General features: G+C 43.2%; 1 protein-coding gene across 1 annotated transcript in view; it reads right to left on the minus strand.

Annotated features, from left to right (window-relative positions):
- Positions 1–23,540, minus strand: part of LOC126262219 (ejaculatory bulb-specific protein 3-like) — a 42,186-nt gene extending 18,646 nt beyond the window's left edge. Inside the window, exon 1 of the mRNA XM_049958656.1 lies at positions 23,336–23,540. Within this exon, the coding sequence (XP_049814613.1) occupies positions 23,336–23,528 (193 nt within the window). The 5' untranslated portion in view covers positions 23,529–23,540. The remainder of the gene's footprint in view (positions 1–23,335) is intronic.
- Positions 23,541–23,861: the final 321 nt, after the last annotated feature.

Below are 23,861 nucleotides of genomic sequence, written 5' to 3' on the forward strand. Positions count from 1 at the left end.
ACAGTCGTGTATAATTTTGCTAAGGGGACGTTTCATCGAGCAGAGACTCTTTTTGTCCAGGCAGTCCCAATTATCTTTAATTTTCCCCAACATAGGAAAATAAGATGACATCCTATCACCAGCGCGGAGAAAGCGAACTTTCGACAATTTGGACCATAATGAGTCATCAGTAGCACATAGTAACATTGTAATTTAAATTAGTAACTACAGTGCTTTCATATATTTTCGTATATTTTAATACTCTATAATACCAGTATCTTTATTGTACAGGTTATAGTAAAAACTTCGAAAGTTGATCATAGGTTACCCGTACATTCTAGAATTCGTAATCTAGGAGACTTGTGATATTTTTTTGCTTTGAAATTCTTATAGTCATATGGTGAATATTCTTCTTTTTTCAGTGTCTAGATCGTCTGTTTATCCTGGTGCTTGAGGCTGTGACTATGCTTGAAATACAAACAAAAAGCCGGCCGCTGTGGCCGAGCGGTTCTAGGCGCTTCAGTCTGGAACCGCGCGACCGCTACGGTCGCAGGTTCGAATCCTGCCTCGAGCGCATGGATGTGTGTGATGTCCTTAGGTTAGTTAGGTTTAAGTAGGTCTAACTTCTAGGGGACTGATGACCTCAGATGTTGTTAAGTCCCATAGTGCTCAGAGCCATTTGAACTATTTGAACAAACAATAATACAGAATTTCTGCGTCAGTGAGAGTTTCTATTATCTAACCACGACGCTTTTCGAAGTTTGCTTCATAATCTTCAGATGATACCTGCTCAAACTGCATCGATTTACGTTCAGTTTACGAGAAACAAGAAGTTATCATAGCTGGAAGAAAATGTTTCGGTCGGCTAGCAACGTTATCTACGTCGAAAAATTTAGCCATATTCCGACTACAACTTCCTTATTACTGCCAGTGTAAAAGCACATCTGTTGACTGTTTTTTGAGAAAAAATATAGCTAACATTAGCTATTTGAACTTAGTTAAAGGCAATGTCAGTGGGGCGTTAATAGGATACGATGCCCTTGACAAACGATAAAACGGCGGACGGGCATTCAATTTGCTTTAAACATGGACGTAGAGCCAGTCTTTGAAATTTAACTCGTTTGAGCGCACCTCTCAGCGCACACGGAAGCGGCGCCAGGCAACCGGCACCGAGTTAGCGATCGCAGGTGAAGTGGAGCGTGTCTGGAGGAAAGTGTAGACACCGCCCCCGTAATGCTCGCCCCCGCCCGCATTGTGGCGGGGAGAAAGTGTGGCTGCTCGCCTCAGGGAAAGCCGGAAGCGAAAGTGAGACGGGTTGGGTTGGGTTGGGTTGTGACGAGACGTACCGGCAGCCGGGGACCAGCAGACAGCCGCGCGGCCCTGACTCATCTTGCCGGCTAGCCGAGTTTCAGCGGTCGTTCACCCCAAACTGTCCGCATCCTGTTTGGTTCCGTATTTTTCTTTAACACGAAATCTCTCCCATTGGGCCGAGTGTGGAGTGTGGTAGTACCGCCTCCGCCCGCCCCCCTCCCCTATCACCATTCCTCCTTCCCCCTGAGATTAATTAATAGTCCAAGGCTGAATGATTACTTCGACCGTACGGCTAGCTGAAATACAAGGGGTAGCCATATACTTTTAATTGTCACCTGAAAAAAAGTTACGTAATTAACGTTGTGTTTGTTTGCAGAAACTCGTCTGCACTCCAGATACGCAGTCAAATTCCCACGCCATAGTGCCGTGGAAAAGGTAACTGAGGATGTATTAGATGACGATCAGTTTGTCTTTAGGAAAGGTAAGGCACAAGAGAGGCAAGTCTCATGTTGCCGTTAATAATGGAACCAAGACTAAAGAAAAATCAAGACACGTTCATGTGATTTGTCGACCTCGAAAAGCGTTCCACAATGTCAGATGTTCGAAATTCTGAGGAAAATAGGGTGTAATGTATGGGGAAAGCCGGGTAATATATAATATGTACAACAGACAAGAGAGAAAAATAAGAGTGGAAGACCAAGAACGAAGTGCTCGGATTACAAAGGGTATAAGACAAGGATATAGTTTTTCGTCCCTACTGTGCATCGAAGAAGCAATGATGGAAATAAATGAAAGATTTAGAAGTGGTATTAAAATTCGAGGTGAAAGGCTATCAGTGATACCATTCGCCGATGACACTGCAATCCTCAATGAAAGTGGTGAAGTACATATCTGCTGAATGGAATGAACTGTCTAATAAGTACAGAGTATGGATTGAGAGTGTATCGAAAAAAGACGAAAGCAATGAGAAGTATCAGAAATGAGAACAGCGAGTAAATTAACATGAGGATTGATAGTTACGAAGCAGAGGAAGTTAAGGAGTTCCACTAACTAGGCAGCAAAATAACCAAAGACGGACGGAGAAAGGAGAAATCAAAAGCAGACAAGCACTGGCAAAAAGTCATTCCTGGACAAAATAAATCTGCTAGTATCAAACAAAGGTCTTAATTTGAGGAAAATATTTCTGAAAATGTACGTTCGGAGCACAGGTTGGTTGTATGGCAGTGAAATATGGACTGCGGAAAAACCGGAACAGAAGAGAATCGAAGCATTTGAGATGTGCTACAGACGAATGTTGAAAATTAGGTAGACTCATACGGTAAGGAATGAGGTGGTTCTGAGCAGAATCGGAGATGAAAGGAATATGTGGAAAACTCTGACAAGATGAAGGGACAGGATGATAGGACATCTGCTAAGACAACTGCACAACCTAGGTTTCGGTCTATAAGCCCATTTTTAGGTACATTACTGATTCCAAAGATGATACAGCAAAGACAAACATGGTGAATAGGCAAAGATAAATATCTCAACTTCTTAATAATCGATCCTTGGCTTAGAGTAAAATTACTTCAGTGACCATTTTTTGACAAATTACACACGGAATTACACAATTAAACAATTACACTAACGTGACTAAACACAGGATTAAAGCTATGCGTCAACCTAGAACTTTTTATCGACTCATGGACTGAGCCCCGAAGTTTTGCTTCTATCTAGGAGTTGTGATACCATCTAAAAGAGGCGAATAATTGAAATGAATTTTCTAATGATTTCTAATTTCTAGAATTTATAATTGGCTGAGTTTTGTCCCTTATTCTCTGTCTGTAAGACTTCTGCATCCATTAAATATTTGTGGTTTTTGTTGATAATTGCTTGTTCAATGCAAAAGACAAACACCTAGCCATCACAAAAAGTGGGGTTCATAAGGTCATATGCCGGGAGTGTCGATCTTGCTACATAGGACAGACCGGGAGGACAATCTGCACCAGGTTACAAGAACATCATAGAAGCTGGAGACTGAAGTTCCTGATTGGGCCTTTGCGGAATATTGCCTTAAGCCAAGGATCGGTCATTAAGAAGTTGTGATATTTATATTTTCCTAATCATGATGTTTATCTTTGCTTTATCATCTTTGGAATCAGTAATGTACTTAAAAATGGGCTTATAACCCGAAACCTAGGATGTGCAATAAGCGTAATAAAGTACGTGAAACAACGCAAAAAGAGAAGTTGTTTAGTTAGTTTACCGTGTTTCACCAAGAACCCACAGTTGATTCAGTTAAAATGAATATGGTGAGTGTGTGTGTGTGTGTGTGGTGCTCTACACTACGTAGGTATTAACATATAATAAAAACGTGTTGCTTATATGTTTTTACTATATAAGGAACACAAGCAGTCAACAGCGAATTATAGTGACGCAGGAATTCCGATGTAAGTAACCTATAAGTAACCCAGTTGTACCTTAGAGATTTGTTTATATTGTTTTCGTTCGTTATTAGGTACAATTACAGTAAAATAGCCCGTCCCTCTCTTAGTTTCTTGCTGTAGGTCACCAGTACCCCAAAGACCTTTTGTCACAAGGGGGAAACAACCGACAAGTAATGTAAACAACAAAAAATGTGATCTTTACGTGAGCAGCTGCCTGAAGAAAAATTCATCGGTTTGAAACCAGTAACGGGTGTAGCGTTATTAACAGTGTTTCGTGGCTATTTTCTTCTTTGTAAGACTCAACTTGTAAGTAAAATTCATTATTACCCCTCAAACGGTTGCTACATTAATGTCATTCGACGATTTCTCCGAAAAAGTGACCGCAGGCCTTAATCGAAATAGTTTGACTGAGATCCTTGGGAGAAACATGACAAACTTATTCCTCTTCGTATGCAAGACAATGAACAAGCGAAACATCTCTAGCCTTGAAGGTAAAAATTCCAATTTAAAAGCAGGTAAGTGCTGGCAGGTGCGAATATTACCGAACAAAAAGTTTAATAAGTCATGACTGGAAGATACCAACACAAATTCTATTTACATAAGAATGGAAAGACTAATAGAACCGACGTCGGGGAAGATCAGTTTGGGTTCTGAGTTAATGAAGTTACACGCAAGGCAAACCATTTCCAAAGAATGGTTCGTATCTAGAAAAGATGAATATCAACAAAAGTAAAACAAGTGTATTGGAATTTAGTGAATTAAATTATACAATACCAAGCAAATTACGTTAGAAATTGAGACGATAAATTTGGGGACCAAAATAACTGACGATGACAGAAGCAATGAGTACTGGCAATAGCAAGAAAAGCGTTTCTGAAAAAAAGAACTTTGTTAACGTGGAGCATAAATTAAAGTATTACGAAGTATTTTCTGAAGACATCCTCGTGGAGTGTAGCATTGTAGCCGGCCGGAGTGGCCGAGCGGTTCTAGGTGCTTCCGTCTGGAACCGCGCGACCGCTACGGTCGCAGGTTCGTACCCTGCTTCGGACATGGATGTGTGTGATGTCCTTAGGTTAGTTAGGTTTAAGTAGTTCTAAGTTCTACGGGACTGATGACCTCAGCTGTTAAGTCACATAGTGCTCAGAGCCATTTGAACCATTTTTTTTGTAGCATTGTACATAAGTGACATAGGGACGATTAACAGTATAGACAAGAAGAGAAGCTGTAACAAATCTACTGAATAAACTGCCTACGCAACGCTTGTCCGCCCTCTTCTAGAGTATAGCTGCCTGATAAGAGATCTTTTCCAGATAGGACTATCAGAGACATCGAATAAATTCAAGGAAGTGTAGCTCATTTTGTATTATCGCGAAATGGGGGAAGAGATTGTCACAAATATGAAATTAATTGAGGTGACAGTCATTAAAACAAAAGCGTTTTTCATTGAGGCAGGATCTTTTCGCTAAATATCCTTCACCAAATTTCTCCTCCGAATGCCAAAATATTTTATTATCGCCCATCTACATAGAGAGAAATGATTATCTTCATAAAATAACAAAAATCAGAGCTCGCAAAGAGAAATTTATTTCATTGTTCCCCAAGTGCTACTCGAGGGTAGAATGGTCGAGAAATAGTGGGGAAGTTGTTCAACAAATCCTCTGCCAAACACTTAAGTGTAAATCGCAGCAGTCGACATAGATGTGGATTAGAAGCCTTTGAAATATGGAGCTGCGGAAGAGGGAGTAATAATACACTCCTGGAAATGGAAAAAAGAACACATTGACACCGGTGTGTCAGACCCACCATACTTGCTCCGGACACTGCGAGAGGGCTGTACAAGCAATGATCACACGCACGGCACAGCGGACACACCAGGAACCGCGGTGTTGGCCGTCGAATGGCGCTAGCTGCGCAGCATTTGTGCACCGCCGCCGTCAGTGTCAGCCAGTTTGCCGTGGCATACGGAGCTCCATCGCAGTCTTTAACACTGGTAGCATGCCGCGACAGCGTGGACGTGAACCGTATGTGCAGTTGACGGACTTTGAGCGAGGGCGTATAGTGGGCATGCGGGAGGCCGGGTGGACGTACCGCCGAATTGCTCAACACGTGGGGCGTGAGGTCTCCACAGTACATCGATGTTGTCGCCAGTGGTCGGCGGAAGGTGCACGTGCCCGTCGACCTGGGACCGGACCGCAGCGACGCACGGATGCACACCAAGACCGTAGGATCCTACGCAGTGCCGTAGGGGACCGCACCGCCACTTCCCAGCAAATTAGGGACACTGTTGCTCCTGGGGTATCGGCGAGGACCATTCGCAACCGTCTCCATGAAGCTGGGCTACGGTCCCGCACACCGTTAGGCCGTCTTCCGCTCACGCCCCAACATCGTGCAGCCCGCCTCCAGTGGTGTCGCAACAGGCGTGAATGGAGGGACGAATGGAGACGTGTCGTCTTCAGCGATGAGAGTCGCTTCTGCCTTGGTGCCAATGATGGTCGTATGCGTGTTTGGCGCCGTGCAGGTGAGCGCCACAATCAGGACTGCATACGACCGAGGCACACAGGGCCAACACCCGGCATCATGGTGTGGGGAGCGATCTCCTACACTGGCCGTACACCACTGGTGATCGTCGAGGGGACACTGAATAGTGCACGGTACATCCAAACCGTCATCGATCCCATCGTTCTACCATTCCTAGACCGGCAAGGGAACTTGCTGTTCCAACAGGACAATGCACGTCCGCATGTATCCCGTGCCACCCAACGTGCTCTAGAAGGTGTAAGTCAACTACCCTGGCCAGCAAGATCTCCGGATCTGTCCCCCATTGAGCATGTTTGGGACTGGATGAAGCGTCGTCTCACGCGGTCTGCACGTCCAGCACGAACGCTGGTCCAACTGAGGCGCCAGGTGGAAATGGCATGGCAAGCCGTTCCACAGGACTACATCCAGCATCTCTACGATCGTCTCCATGGGAGAATAGCAGCCTGCATTGTTGCGAAAGGTGGATATACACTGTACTAGTGCCGACATTGTGCATGCTCTGTTGCCTGTGTCTATGTGCCTGTGGTTCTGTCAGTGTGATCATGTGATGTATCTGACCCAAGGAATGTGTCAATAAAGTTTCCCCTTCCTGGGACAATGAATTCACGGTGTTCTTATTTCAATTTCCTGGAGTGTAGATATGAAATGGAAATGAAGTCCCATGCTTCTTCACAGAGCGTAGGGGAACGATGCGGAAGACCCGCACCGCTTTACTAGGCAAGGTCCTAGTGGAAGTGATTTGCCATTGCCTTCCTCCGACCGTGATGGAGATGAATGATGATGATAAAGACGACACAACAACACCCAGTCATCTCGAGGCAGGAAAAATCCCTGACCCCGCCGGGAATCGAACCCGGGACCCCATGCTCGGGAAGCGAGAACGCTACCGCGAGACCACGAGCAGCGGGCAATAATAGATATACAGGACAGTTAATCAGGAGGTATTGAATCGAAGTGGGGAGAAAATTTTGTTGGCGTAACTTGACTAAAATAAAGTATCGATTGATTGGAGACATTCTGAGGGGTCAAAAAATTGTCGATTTCGTAATGGACGGAAGTGTGCTAAGTAACGATTGTAGAGGGAGACCAAAGTTTAATTACAGTAAGTAGGATCAAATGGATGTAGGGTGCAGTAGTTACGTAAAGAGGAAGAGACTTGCACTTGATTGAGTAACATGGAGAGCTGCATCAAACCGGTCTTCGGACGGAAGACCTCAGCAACGGCATTTGACTGTAACTGGTTGGACTGCTCCCACTAGCAACACAGCAGTGGGAACGTGGTACAGTCTGTTCCCTTTGTGTTTCCTTCCGCTGCGCCAATCATTGTGTCTGCCGGACGTGAGATTTCGGCCTATATCAAGGGAAAAAAGCAAATCTTCGGTTCTAATTAACATTAAGTGAAGATTTTTGACTGGCTTATAGAACACAGAAAAATAGTGACAAATAGTTCCTTGATAATGCGAGAGTCAGATTACTCGTTTCAACCTCGTTCAAACCAAGTTAGTGCTTCGACTCTGCTCACCTGAATGTTAAGTGGGAGGAGAAAGGAATTTTCGTGGCTTCGGCTGCAGGTTATCGACACCGTCCCCAGGTCCAGAAGCGTGGCTACGCCAGCAGCCTCTCCTTAGCTGGACAGCCGCCACACGTGTATGCGTGACTCGCATTCAGAGTTCTCGTCAGCTGCCTGCACGTGCAGCCACGGGTTCCAACGTAACCGCACTGTTCCAAGTCCTAAAGCGTTTGAAATTGCGCCTGCGTGATTAAAAGCCTCTGGGATATAGCCTCCCATTCTTGCACCAGTGCCTATCGGAGTTCCTGAAGTGTCCTAGGAGTTTGAAGACGTGCAGAGATACGTCGACCAAGAGCATCCCAGACGTGCTCGATGGGGTTTACGTCTGGAGAACAGGCAGGCCACTCCATTCGCCTGATATCTTCTGTTTCAAGGTACTCCTCTATGATGGCAGCTCGGTGCGGCCGTGCGTTATCATCCACCAGGAGGAAGGTGGGACGCACTGAACCCCTGAAAAGGCGGACATAGTGGTGCAAAATGACGTCCCGATACACCTGACCTGTTACAGTTCCTCTGTGAAAAACATGCAGGGGTGTACGTACACCAATCGTAATACCACCCCACACCATCAAACCACGACCTATATACAGGTCCCTTTCAAGGACATTAAGGGGTTGGTATCTGGTTCCTGGTTCACGCCAGATGAAATCCCGGCAAGAATCATTGTTCAGACTATACCTGGACTCGTCCCTTAACATAACCTCGGACCACTGTTCCAATGACAATGTACTGTATTCTTGACGTCAGGGTTTAGGAGCTCTCCTGTGGCCAGGGGTCAGTAGAATGCACCATGCAGGTCTGTGGGCGAATAAACCATGTCTGTTCAGTTGTCTGTAGACTGTGTGTCTGGAGACAACTGTTCCAGTGACTACGGTAAGGTGACGAGCAAGGCTGCCTGCAGTACTCCGAGGCTGTCTGCGGGCACTGATGACGAGATATCGGTCTTCTTGTGGTGTTTTACACTGTGGATGTCCCGTACTGTAGTGCGTGGACACGATTCCTGTCTGCTGGAATCTTTGCCATAATCTTGACATCACATTTTGTGGCACACGGAGGGCCCGCGCTACGACCTGCTGTTTTTGACCAGCCTCTAGTCGCCCTAGTATTCTACCCCTCATAACGTCATCAATATATATTCTTTGAGCCATTTTCAACACACAGTCACCATTAGCACGTCTGAAAACGTCTGCACACTTACTCGCTGCACCGTACTCTGACATGCACCAACACATCTCTGCGTATGTGGACTGCTGCCAGCGCCAGCGTGCGACGACCGCATATCAAATGCACCGCATGGTCATACCCCGACGTGATTTAAACCCGCAAACCGCCCACCAGAGCGTTGTTTCACCATGTATGAGCATTATCCCTGATTTATGAGCATGAGTGTACTTCAAGTATATAACCTCAAATGGGGAGAGCGGTATGGAGTTTCCAATATACACGATCCAGTTGCATTAATCTGATCACCGCCTACATTCGACGTCAACGTGCAATAACCACACACAGATGGCAGGTGGTAGCACTAGCAGTGGAGGGTATATAAAGGCAGAGACTACGCGGAAAACAGTGCAACTGTCGTGAGGTGGAAATGGAGCGATTTATCTTATGTCCAAAAGTGTATGATCATTCGCTTTCCGGCCAAGGGCGGAAACATTTGTGAACAAGTAGGTTTGTAAACTGCTGGCGTGCCAACGTGGTTAAAATGTACCGTACATGGCAAAATGGCGCTATCCAAAACATGCGCAGAGGTAACTGCGGTGCACCACGGCTGCAGCGATGTGTACGGGCGAATAGCATCCTAAATTTTATTTTCCATTCTTCTGTATATTATTCTTGTCAACAACTTGAATGCATGAGCTGTTAAGCTGATTGTAATAATTCTCGCTCTTATCAGCTCTTCCCATCTTTGGAACTGTGTGGATGATGTTTTTCCGAAAGTCAGATGGTATGTCGCCCGACTCATACATACTACACACCAACGTGAATAGTCATTTTGTTGCCACTTCCCCCGATGATTTTAGAAATTCTGGTGGAATGTTATCTATCCCTTCTGCCTTATTTAATCTTTAGTCCTGCAAAGCTCTATTAAATTGTGGTTCTAATACCGGGTCCCCTATCTCTTCTAAATCGACTCCTGTTTCTTCTTCTATCACATCACGCAAATCTTCCCCCTCATAGAGGCTTTCAATGTATTCTTTCCACTTATCCTCTCTCTTGCCTGCATTTAACAGTGGAATTCCCGTTGCACTCTTAATGTTATCACCCTTGCTTTTAATGACACCGTAGGTTGTTTTGACTTTCCTGTATAGTGAGTCAGTCCTTGCGACAATCATTTCTTTTTCGATGTCTTCACATTTTTCCTGCAGCCATTTCGCCTTAACTTCCTTGCACTTTCTATTTATTTCATTCCTCAGCGACTTGTATTGCTGTATTCCTGTGTCTCCCGGAACATTTTTGTACTTCCTCCTTTCATAGATCTACTGCAGTCACGCAGAAATGCTGCTGTCCTGCGTTCCAGAGGTGGACCAACGCGCTATTAAGCGTCTGGTCATAATGTTTTAGCTCATCAGCGTAGGAGGGGCGTTCAATAAGTAATGCAACACTTTTTTTTCTCACCCAGTTTCGGTTGAAAAAGTGCGTAATTTGTTGTGAGACATTGTGGATATTCCCACTTCAGCCCCTGTAGTTTCACGAAGTTGCGACAGGAGCGACGCTATACGTACCCACCAAAATGGCATATGTAAAGCAGAGGCGATCCGAGCAGAGAACTGTCATTGAGTTTCTTTTAGAGAAAAACAAGCTGCGTCGCATATAGTCAGAGACGCTTGCAGAATGTCTATGGAGACTTGTCACTGATCAAAAGCACGATGAGTCGTTGGGCGAGACGTTAGTCATGATGGTAACAAGGTTGCGCAAATCTGTCCGATCTGCCGCGCGGCGGCCAGCCGCACACAGCTTTGACTCCTGCAATGTTGAAATGTGCGGACAGTCTCATTCGAGGTGATCGACCGATGCAAACTACATTCTCATTCTCCATGACAGTGCAAGGCGTCACATAAGTCTACGCAACCGAGATGAGCTCAAAAAACTTCACTGACTGTTCTTCCTTATCCACCCTACATCCTGGATATCGCATCTTCCGACTTCCATGTGTCTGGCCAAAAGAAGGATACAAATCGCATGAAGCATTAAGTGGTTGATGGGGAGGTCACTGATGCAGCCAGACGTCGACCAGCAGAGCGATACCATGCGTGCATGCAGGCCCTGCCAGTAAGGTGGCGTAAAACCGTCGCATTGAACAGAGATTGTGGTGAAAAACAGGGTCTTCTGGCCAAAAGAATGGTGAATAATGTGGCATAGTGGAATCCTGAAGACAACCAACTTGCTTTCAGAAAGAAAGTTTTGCATTGCATATTGAACGCCCCTCGTCGTAACGTGATGTTAATAGAAGATAATCCATTTGCTGAGACTTTATAGAGCGTTCTGTTAACTTAATTTTTAGTTACTCGGTCTTCAAGTTATTACTAAAGGCGAGAACGAAATGTTGGTGAGTAACACCGCCTGCGAGACACAAAGCAGTAAGAGTCAATGCACTTACGAAACGAACGGGTCTGCGTACGTCTACTCAGGCGGTGACGCAATCCTGTCGTCTGGTGCAACTTGGGACGCCCCCTGAACGGAACCGCAGGCTTTCACTTTCGTTGCGGGGGATTCATTCCGTATTCCGGCCGCAGCGGGCGTTCGCTGTTGCGTCTGGAAAACCCTAGCCACCAGTAACGCGTGACGCAGCCTGTCGGCCTCTTATGGAGTCCGACCACCTACCTGCTTCAGTCAGTTGTCCTATACCTGTTTTCTTCGATATCTTTGATCAAGGGAATAAATAACTCGTCTGTAACGAAATTAGTGACAATCATTAGATATCTTATTCCACTTACATGCAGAGTGTAGCAAAACTTTAACATCAGCATAGTAAAGGATGATTAACTGAACATACTCGAATGAAGAACGAATAATTGGAACCAATGTTCAGTTTTTTTCTTTTAAATTCGAATAAATGTCTTATACGTTATAGACAATAGCTGAAACTAACATAAACTGTTCAAGATCTATCTGCAAGCACGGAAGTATCACATAAATATTTTGCCACGCTATCACGGATATCCCCGTTGTTTGTTGCGTAACTGGACAGACAGCTAGGATTTAACTAGTTTTTTTTTCAGTCTGTAAGGTACTTCATACAACAACGAATGTTTGAAACTGTGTAGGAACAATTCTTCGTCTATTGTGTTTGAAGTTATCCTCACCAACGTGGGAACAGAAACACAAGCAGTTCACAAACATGTGTTTCAATGAATGTAACTCCACCTTATGGTGGAGTATGGGACTAAGGCTGTTCAATTTTCAATAAAAACAATAGCAATCCCGTTATATAGGTTTATTTCTAGGCAACCAGTTTCGACGTTACACTACGTCATCTTCAGGCCTAAACTGCTCCAATCCAATAACCTGCTATATTTATAACACGAAGGTTACTGGATTGGAGCTGTTTAGGCCTGAAGATGACGTAGTGTAACGTCGAAACTGGTTGCCTAGAAATAATCCTATACAACGGCGATTGGTATTGTTTTTACTGAACATTCATCATTCAGTACCTCATAATTGTTGAAATATTATTTTTCGATTGTTGAATTCTTATCTCAAAGTATTCAGCTTAGGATGCTCTGCAGTCTGTTTAAGTTTGGTCCTAAACGTTTAGGACACCCTGTACACGCTCAATACAGACCTTATGAGAAGAAAGATGAATGCTCCGCGAACATCGGTAAGATTATATCAAAAAAGTAATAAGAGAAGAAATAAGGCAGTAGGTAATAAAGTGGAAAGAACGTTTAAATAGAATACGAACAATAGGATCCTAGAAATGGTATGAGAGTGGGTGGGGTTGTGAAGGGACGAAAGAGCAGGGAAAGGACCACTTCGGAATAAAACGAAGATGAAAAGTAAATAGACGGAGTAATTACATACTTGAATCTAAAGGAAAACAAAGTGTTGAAAGTCTATACCAGCCCATCTTGCAGTAAGTTCAGCGAACGAAACATTACGGGCGATCAAAAATCAATGCGCAGATCTGGCACGAGCAGAACTATTTACAAGATTTTAATCATTATATTCAAAATGTGTAAAAGACGTCTTCCTTGTTTTTAAATCCACTTACTTCTTCATAACTTACCTTGTATTTTGCTAAACAGAATGAACAACTACAATCTTCACATTTGATGTAACGTCCGCATTTAGCGATATGTTTAATAGTTTAGTCCATCGTATCCATGTTTTTTTTTACCAGTTACTGCAACAAGATTCGGCGTTCCATATATTTTCCTCATTAAAAATTTCACAGTTTCTGCTGTCGTTTCTTATTACTTAACGTATGTGAGTCACTGGATGACACAAAAAAATTCGCAATACCAAGGACTGTTTCCGCCCTGAATCGGCTATCAAGAATTAAGTGATTAGATGTGTTCAGCAGACCAGTAACAATGTAGTGTACCGAAACATAGACATTATAAATACAAAGGAAGAGTAGCTAAGTAAATATTACAAATTTTTTTTTTATATTTCCAGTAATTAAATAAATAACGAACGAGCGAGTAAAAGTATCTGAAATGGACATCGTTAAAACAGAAAACTCAAGTGGGCGATAAAAACCAAAACTACTTTCTACTACTGAAAATGAAGTAAGTAGTTCCAAATAAGTTAGTTAACACCTTCCAAAAATTTGATATTTGCAGCAGGAGTTTGTATAACAGGCAATCAAAGCGATTCCTGATGCCATTTAGCTACTATGCGTACTAACAACAAGATGACTCAGCTCGTTGTGATGCGTATGATAAGTCGGAGTAAACAGAGTCAGTGACAACGGAACACATGTAGGGCGTCGGGTCGACAACGAGTACAATGCGTTAGGACACGTGTAGACTACGTGAGGGCACGTAGAACGCGTAGAGGTGACCTTGGTGCCACGTGCGGAGCCGCGCCGTAGCCGTTGACCCACTCTTCGTCGACTGCAGCGACGGGAGGCCGCCGGATGACACTCTTCAGGCTTGTTTATGGAAAGTGAACAGTTTCTGTCTTACACAAACGCAGCGTATACATGAATTTCCGAAAAAAAGTAATGTATAAAAAAAGTCTAGGGGAAACATTTCTATAGCAGTAGGCTGCTATTGACGACGATGATAATAGTGGCGAAGACTAACGGCGAGCTTGTCGATAAGAAACGGAAAGCTGCCACCTATCTTCCCTCTTGCGGCCAAATTCTAGTGCTCAAAATTTCTCTCACTATAGGAGTGGCTACCTCAAAGCCGAGGTGGTTTAGTGACTATGACAACGGAAACGATTTGTAACACTGTGTACGTGTTGAAATTCAGCTATGTGGAAATGAAACGACGGAATTAGCTGTCAACAGGCTTAAATTTCACAAACAGCGAATGGTTCGCGGTAAAGTATATCTCATACTCCCTACAATAAACTCTGAGCTGTTTAGAATTCAATTCAAAATACTGACGTTCAGGTTGGGAAGTCTACTGTCATCATTTTCTTTTTAGGGCTGTGTTATTTATACGCAAGGGATTTGAATTAGTTGCCTCCCGATAAGACGTTGTTCTTTAGCTGGGATCTATTTAGCGTCCATGACGGTGAAGGTACATAATCAATCAACAGACAACGCAAAAGTTGGGGGCTTAAACCAAAAGCTGAAGGCTTGTACTTAGACTGTAGAATTACGTGAAACCATCCTGCCGCAACTTCGTGAAACTACAGGGGCTGAAGTGGGAATATCCACAATGTCTCACAACAAATTACGCACTTTTTCAACCGAAATTGGGTGAGAAAAAAAAGTGTTGCATTACTTATTGAACGCCCCTCCTACGCTGATGAGCTAAAACATTATGACCAGATGCTTAATAGCGTGTTGGTCCACCTCTGGAACGCAGTACCGCAGCATTTCTGCGTGACTGCAGTTGATCGTAGCGTCTCACCTTAAACATTTTGTGTTGGTGCTCGGATTAGAAAGGGTGTGAGACAGATATGTAGCTTTCGCCCCTACTATTCAATCTGTACATAGAAGAATCAATGACGGAAATAAAAGAAAAACAGTAGAATTAAAATTCAGGCTGAAAGGACATCAACGATAAGATTCTCCAATGACTTTGCTATTCTGAGTGAAAGAGAAGAAGAATTACAGGATGTGCTGAATGGAATGAGCAGTCTAATGAGTAAGAAATACGGACTGAGAGTAAATCGAAGAAAGATGAAAGTAATGAGAAGTGGTAGAAACGAGAACAGCGATAAAATTAACATCAGGATTGGGGATCACGATGTAGACGGAGTTAAGGAATTCTGCTACTTAGGCAGCAAAATAACCAATGACGGACGGAGCAAGGAGGACATCAAACGCAGACTACCAATGGCAAAAACGGCCATTCCTGGCCAAGAGAAGTCTACTAGTATCAAACATAGGTCTTAATTTGAGGAGGAAATTTCTGAGAATGTTTGTTTGGAACACAGCACTGTATGAAAGTGAATTATGGACTGGAACAGAAGAGAATCGAAGCGCTTGAGATGTGATGCTACAGAAGAATGTTGAAAGTTATGTTCAAATGGCTCTGAGCACTATGGGACTTAATTTCTGAGGTCATCAGTCCCCTAGAACTTAGAACTACTTAAACCTAACTAACCTAAGGACATCACACACATCCATGCCCGAGGCATGATTCGAACCTGCGACCGTATCGGTCGCGCGGTTCCAGACTGTAGCGCCTAGAACCGCTCGGCCACCCCGGCCGGCTTGAAAGTTAGGTGAACTGATAAGATAAGGAATGAGGAGGTTCTCTGGAGAACCAGCGAGGATACAAATGTGTAGAAAACGCTGATAGCAAGAAGGGCGGGATGGTAGGTCATCTGTTTGAGACATCACATAATTTCCACGTTAGTAGATGGAGCTGTAGAGGGTAAAAACTGTAAAGGAAGACAGAGATCGGAAAACGTCCAACAAATAATTGAGGACGTAGATTGCAAGTGCTACTCTAAGATGAAGAGGTTGGCACAGGACAGGAATTCGTGGCGGGCCGCATCAAATCAGTCAGATGACTGATAACATAAAAATAAAAACAGTTGGTGAATATTTGAGAGACTTATCGTAGAGTCTCCCCTTTAAACATTTGTATCGGTGCGTATTTGAGTGGTGTAAGTCCTGTGGATAAAAGAACTCACTGGAAATGAAAGAGAAGTCTGATGAAATAAGAAATAAGTTGAAGACTTGTGTACCTCTACGTATGCCTGAGAGATCTTGTGAACTGAGACAGGAACTCTCAGGATGTTAACAGGAGATTCATTGATCAGGCATTGATGGCATTTTCCTCACCTATCGACCATATGCTTCTCTGTGCAAATTAATACAATATCTTAATTTAAGACTCAATATTCAATTTATTCTCCCCAGACTTATTTCACGTAGTTGTCTACAGTATCGTGAATTCATTACACCAGAAATGAATTTGTTAATGTGGGATTGCACCGAAATTTACTATACAAAATATGGAAGATGCGCTTAAGAAGTTGTTAGTTATACTGAGTAATCTTAAAATTCCTGGTAGCAGTGCAGTAGTCATAACATACTTAATGCTGGTAACAGTCGAATCGAGGGAGGATGAATCATATAGTCTTACTCTTATCTATAAAGAAACTGTGCTGAACACTAGACCAGTTGGACTAGGGTGGACTTGTAGGAGACGTTCGTCTAAAGTAATTTAAGGGTGCCCTGGAAATTCTAGCACAATATGGTCCAATTGGTGAATACAGAAGGAGGGAAGGGACATGCCGTCGACGTGCTGTGGCGGACTACAAGATCGGAATTCAGAAGAATGAGAAAGAAAATAGGCTACATTCTTTCAAGCGAACCACTCCGAAGCGATCTGGGGAAACCAAGGAAATTTAGTCTGGATGGCTGGAGGATCTTAGCCTAATTATTGTTTATTCTATGGATATGCACATGCAATTTGCACTAGTATTTACGCAATAAAGTACAAAAGAAATACGCAAGAAATCTGGTCTCAATTGACCTTTCAGAGTGAAAAGAGAGCCCGTCCATTCCATTGATGACATCCTTCCAGTCTCCACTGAAACACCTCTTGGGCCCATTCTTCTACAATGTGGTCAGTGAATCCCATTAACTTCAATGCCTAAACCACTGTGTCATTTCGTTTACTACAATTGTGAATGGATCACCACTGATATAAAACATGACGTTGGATATTAAAACAACAATATGCTTTTGATACATTTCGATTTTAATGAAACTTTGTTATTGAAGGTTGGGACCGGAATTTCGGATGTCCTCCACACGAGGGAACAGCTAGGATGGGACGACAGCCAAGTGTGTGGTTGCAGTGTGGTCGTTTGGCTGCGACCTAACCTTGGCACCATTGGCTTATGGCAAGCGCCAGAACCCAGGGCGGTGTCCTTTGAGGAAGCGATGCGACACAGAACAATGGAGACGTGGGCCAAGGGCATGTGCAGATACGTGACAGGTTGCGACAAGGCGCGTGCGCTTAAGGACGAGATGGGAGGAGTGGCAATATCGATGAAAAGTGCAATTAAGTCGGCATTTCATTGCCATCGGAATATTGTTAGAAATTAAGCCTAGTTTTGTCACCCTTGAGATACTTTGCAAATTTATCCTTAGTTGTTCCCAGTTATCTCTATTGATCACTTGATATTGGGCATAGAGGCCGAAATCAGTCGTGATAGACTTGGAGACATTTGTTTCACAATTATATCCAAACAAAGGAAAAATGCCACATTAATAAGAGAGTTATTCGGAAATTAAGGTCCGATTGGTCGCGAAATGGAAACCACAGTGAAAATCAAAAATGTTTTATTTGCAAAAGTTAGCTTCTCTACATAGTTGCCAACTACTTCTCTACATAGTTGCCCCTCTGAATGAGACATTTCTCTTAACATTGTACCAACTTTCGGATACCCTCGTCGTAGAAGGCAGCCACCTGCGCTTCCTGTCAATTCTCTACACTGATCTGCAGCTTGTTGTCTGTGGCAAAATGTTGTCCTCATAGGCAGTGGTTCATGTGAGCGGAGATGAAAATCAGAGGGAGCCAAGTTGGGCTGTATGGTGGGTGATCAAACGTTTCCCATCAAAAATGCTGCAGATGCGTCCTCATTGTCCTTGCAGTTTGCAGAATTGTCATGAAGAAGGAAATGCATAACAGTTATGTTGTGTGGGCTGCGTGAAATCAGGCAACATTTCTCACAGGCACTCATGTTTAGCGGGAGCCACTACTGTCTAGGCATTTTGATGTGCTCACTGTTCGCTCACAACTGAAACGAGCGACCTGACGCGATCGACAGGTATAGCAGAAACACTGCCCCACACAACTGTGCAAAGCTTCATTGGATTTTCACTGTGTTTTCCATTTCGCACCTGATCGATGAAGTGAGATGAAATGATTAGGACAAAGGAAACACCCAGTCCCCGAGCGAAGAAAATCTCAGGCCCTGTCGGGAATTGGGGGAATAGCACTCGTAATTTTATACAGGTTGTGGAGCCGAGTCAGCAGAAAGTTGTCATTTTTGGGAATACAAGAGCGTCATTCTCCCTGATTTTCTGGAATGTGACCATGCCATCAACAGAGAGTGGTATTTTGAGACAATCCCGGTGATAGAAGTCATTCATATACATGGCCAACGTAAGTATCAGCAAGCGATAGAGCTTCATCAAGACTATCCAGGACGACAGCGAAATCAAACTTGTAAATCTAAAACCAAAATTGTACTCATATTTGTTCATAAATTGAGCTAATATAAAATAATGACACGAGATTTATTACCAAATTAATTTGGAATTGCAATTATAATTTAAAATTATTGTTATTATTCGCATTTTTATGACTTATTCTGAAAATATTTGAAAAGAAGTACTAAATTGTATAAGACTCTTTGGATGTAAACGATCGGTGTATTTTATGATCGCTGAACTGCGACTTCATATGTCGTTGTTGTTGATATGTGTTTAACAAGTAGTAAGGAGTCTGTCTGTCAAAGAGTAGAGAGTTGGAAACTGGCAAGAGCTGCTGGATTGTAAATTTGTTTGGTCAATGATGTTATTGCAATGGAAGTTTAATATATGGAATGCTATGGAAATAAAAGTGATACGAAGAAAATAATACAGCTGATGAAGAAACAGATCAAACCAGTATTCGAATTGTATTACTGAATTTAATCTCACTCAGCAGACAGAAGCATTGTTCTTTACAGTAAGTCACAATACTTTACGAGCAAGAAATTCATCAAGGACAAGCAAGAAACAGGTACTGAGCGCGTATCCTACTCGCCTAATAATTAACCGCATATACGTAGCGATGTAAGCTAAGAAAGTGCACTTGGTTTGAACTTTATTTTTGTTGGTCATTTATTTCGACATTAGAGAGGAGATTATCTCAACCCTGACTTAGAGGACAGTCTGGATCACCGAATATCCAACTTCTCCATGTTTAGTCTAGTGAGGTACAATCTTAGGTTAAGCGATTTGTTGATGCAAACGAGCTGAATGTGAAAAATGATCGTATGTCACGGACGGGAGACCTTGTCTGGGACTGTTCGACACCACGGTGGAAATCTTTCTATTCGACGCCACTTCGGCGACTTACGAGTCGATGAAGTGAGATGAAATGATTAGGACAACGCAAACATCCAGCGAAGAAAATCTCAGACCCTGTCGGGAATCGAACTTGGGATTTCGCGATTTAGCGGAAGCTACGCTAACTGCTCTTTTTCAGTGTATCTACCTGTTCCTTCGTAATTTTTCGTCAGCAGTTCTGTAGGAGTGTTGCTACACGCTCTCACATTCTATCTAGCCGGCACGGTAACTCAGCGTGTTTGGTCAGAGGGCTAGCTGCCCTCTGTAATAAAAAAAAAGAAACTGAGTTAATGGATCAACAACGAACTGACATGGGTGTCTTTCGACGTCCGCCCCGAGCAGATACAACGAACGAAAACGAACAAAATGAGACTAAAAAAAAAAAAAACAACCACGAGACCAAGAGCTGTGGACGAGGTGGTGGTGGTTGTGATGCAGTGGATACGACGGTGTGCACCCGACGTGTTTTAAGGGTGATTAGAGAGCTGGGCTCAGTAATAGAGCAAATATATGTTAATGGAGGGCACTGGTAATCGAAGGTAGACAGAAGAAAATACATTCATTGTATTTGTGAACTTAGAGAAAGTGCTCAACAATATAAGGTGTAATAAAATCTTTACAGTGCTCAGAAGGCTGAGGCTACAGAACGAACAGAGAATGTCTACAAACTCCAAGTCCAAGTGATAACAACGGAATTTCAAACAAGACATGTTCATGTTAAAAAGGGCGGAATGCAAGATGACGGATTATCACCCCCGTAGTTCAACTTTTACGTCAAAGCTGCAACGGAGAAGGAGAAACCTATGACAGCATGGCACAGACTATTTAGGCCACATTCATTTCACCCATCTGGGTTTTGCACTCGAACCTGGGAAAAACCGTTTCCATGTAACTTTATTTGCTAATGAGATATTGGTAGGAGAAACGCTCAAGACGTACGAAGGACCACAGCATTTACTGACACGAGGCTGTCATAGTAAGGACAAGTGACCACCGTGAGCGTTTTAACAAGTTAAATCTATCTTCACTCAGCACTTAATGTAATATTTTAAGACAAATTGAATACGAACGCATTGTAAGTATCGTCGTTAGTATCAGGTGTAGACGCAAACCTATTAGCGAATAAGTTTAACCGAAACTGTCATTTTAAGGCTGATTATCTGCAAAATTATTGTTTTTGAAATAAATATAAGTAACATTCAGTCGGTTGTTACATTTCTTTTCTTATGTTACATTTGATTAATAAACGTGTTTGCTTACAGTTACAGGAGCTTATTTTAAAAACTGAAATGCTAGTTTTTGCGTGGCACGAATTTCAACTTTTTGTTCTGTTTTACCAACGTTGTGAGGGCATGGAAAAAAAGGATTATAAAACTTCCAACGTAGAAATTTTATCAGAACTCTTATATTTGCTGACGACCAGTTTCTAGATGAGGATAACGAAAATAACTTACAGAGAGTACTACATGAATTGTATAAAACAGCAAAGCAACATTATTTAAGCATGTCTCAAATAAAACTAAGATCATGGCATTCCAAGGCTCACAAACTTTGAGATGTAAATTCGTATTAGAAAACAAAACTTTTGAACAAGTTAATAAGTTCTGATTCTTGGGCTGTGACAAAATGTGTGTTCACATAATTAATACTGAAAAGATTGGAAGGTTCAATACGATGTGTAGCGTCATAAAAAGAATGCTCGGGGGAAAAGTGAGAAAGGAAACAATTCTAAAATTTTGTAAAGCTATAGCCGCTTCCTGTGGACTATATGTAGTGAAAACTGAATTATGAACTCTAGAACATGTAGCAGACTGCAAGCAACCGAGATGAGGTTTTTGAGAAAGTACATGGAGTAATAAGAAGAGTGAGTTTAAAACATGAGACCATGTGGAAGAATGTACGACTATACAAATGAAATGAAAAAAATTAAGGAATACAGAGAAGAGCGGAAAGAACATAGAGAAATAATGAGCGATGAATGTATTCCAAAGTATCTGTTGCAGTACATCCTTAAAGGAACAAGAAATCGTAGAGTCAAGAGGAGGTGGATGGATCAAGAAGTCTCAACAGACCAACTGGTCTAATGCTGGATGGAGAACGAGAAGAATTATTTTATACCATTAAATAACAAACCTTAAATGCTGCGCTGTAGACTTAGTAATGCCAGAGAATGGCATTAAAACAGTGTAGAGTCTCTTTAAAAATAAATTAATAAATAAACAAAAAATGAGGGGGAAGCTTGAGTGAGCGAAGAGTTACTCCAATTACATAGTTTGGAACTGAAACGGTTATATATCTAAAAAGTGGAATGTAGCCCAAATATGAAAGCAACTCGACATGAATGGCAGAACTGGAGACGTACTACTCTTCTAAATACATGTTATAAATTCTGTGCAAGAATTGTAACACTACGAGTGCCGCCAATCGCTTAACCTATATTATCAGATGCCCAACATGATTTTCGCGAACGGAGATCGTGTTCAGACGGTCTCTTCATTGTGACACAATTAACAGGAAAACACTGTGAATTCAATTTACCAACTTCTCTTGCCTTCATTGACTACGGAATGGTGTGCGGTAAAGTAAATCGATACAACGTGTGGGGAATTTTTAGAAAGAGAGGCATCCCATATCATAAGGGCTGTACAGGGTTTGTGTATGAAAAACAAAATACAAATAAAAATAACGGACAGCAGACGTAACATGACTGAAATAATCTAAAGAGCTAGTCAAGGCTGCTAATAATATGGATATCAGTACAATACTTTTTGCTGATGACCAAGTAATTTTCAGAATGGAAATAACCTACAGGAAGCTGTTTTTAATTGATGTAAAACGGCAAGAGAATACAGCAGAACATCTCCATAACAAAGGCACAATCAATTGCGCTGTTAGGACATCAGCCCATGCGAGTTATTATCTGACTTGCGGAGAAAATCGTAGGGCAAGCTGTTAATATTTAGGGTGCAATATCACATGTGATGGAAACAATGACATACAAAACCAGTTATATTTGTTATTTATTTCCGTAGAACTATATGCAGAACGCTGGGAAAGAAATTTCGCAGAGATACTCTACTGATGTTTTACAAGGTTGTGGCTGTACCTAGACTGCTCTACGTATGCATACAAAAACTGGACACTCAAGAAGTGAGAAGAAAAGAGAATAAATGCATGTGAAATGAACTTCCATAGAAACGTTACTGGACATTGATGGCTAAAAAGAGAAATGATGACATTCGAGCTGAACTGAATACGCAAAACACAACTGAAATTTGGAAATTTGTGGTAAGGACGATGGGACCAAACTGCTGAGGTCATCGGTCCCTAGGCTTACACACTACTTAAACTATCTTAAACTAAATTACGCTAAGGACAACACGCACACCCAAGCCCGAGGGAGGACTCGAACCTCGGCCGGTGAGAGCCGCGCGAAGCATGTCAAGACGCCTTAGACCGCAAGGCGAAACACAACTGACACAAAAAAATCTGATAAGATGTAAAAAACACATGAACCGCATGCCAGAAGCAAGAATCACTAAGACGATACAACAGGACAAACCAAGAGGAAAAAGATCTATGGGAAGAGCAATGAAGAGATGGATTGACCAATTTTGAAAAAGATGGAATGGGTCAACAGGTTCAATCAGCGATGCAGAGAAAGCTGACGAATGAGAACGGTCTAGACAGGTTGAAAAAAAGTCTACTTTTTTTGTTACTGTCAGCGCAGACCTATTATCTAACGTGTGAGGTAAGAATACAGTAGTGCGGACAGTGGGAGACACGAGTGCTGCGGCCACTCACTTTTGAGGTCCCTGATCTCGGGCGTGCAGGGCCCCTCCTCCAGCAGGCACTTGATGGCGGCGTTGACGAAGCGCTGGTTGCGCAACATGCGCTCCACGTCCACGTGGTCGTACTTGGCGTAGCGGTCGTCGGCGGCTGCCGCGGTGGCGAGCGCCGCCGTCACGATCAACAGGGCGAGCGTCGGTGTCTGCATGTTGTCGCTTCCTGTGGCCGAATGCGTGCCGGGCGCCGGCGCGCTGCCCTCTTATAGGCGTCGTTCGACGGGGAGGGAGGGATTCCCCCTCCCCACCTTTCCGCGCCACGGGAGGGGGTAGCAGCGCCGCGGCGCGGGCGCCACCCGGAAGCTGCGCCCGGGACCCGCCTACAGCCGGATGTCCGCGAGGCCCCATCCCCGTCGCGGAACTGCCCCGTTCCGAAATCAGGCGACGCCGCTTGGGTCATCTCCGCTCTAGGAGTCCCTTTCGCCGTCGCGTGGGTGCTTCTCTGAAGTTTCAGTATGCGGATACGGAAAACCCACTGCGGAAGA

The sequence above is a fragment of the Schistocerca nitens genome, chromosome 6 (genome assembly GCF_023898315.1).
Source record: "Schistocerca nitens isolate TAMUIC-IGC-003100 chromosome 6, iqSchNite1.1, whole genome shotgun sequence".
Taxonomy (NCBI): Eukaryota; Metazoa; Arthropoda; class Insecta; order Orthoptera; family Acrididae; genus Schistocerca; species Schistocerca nitens.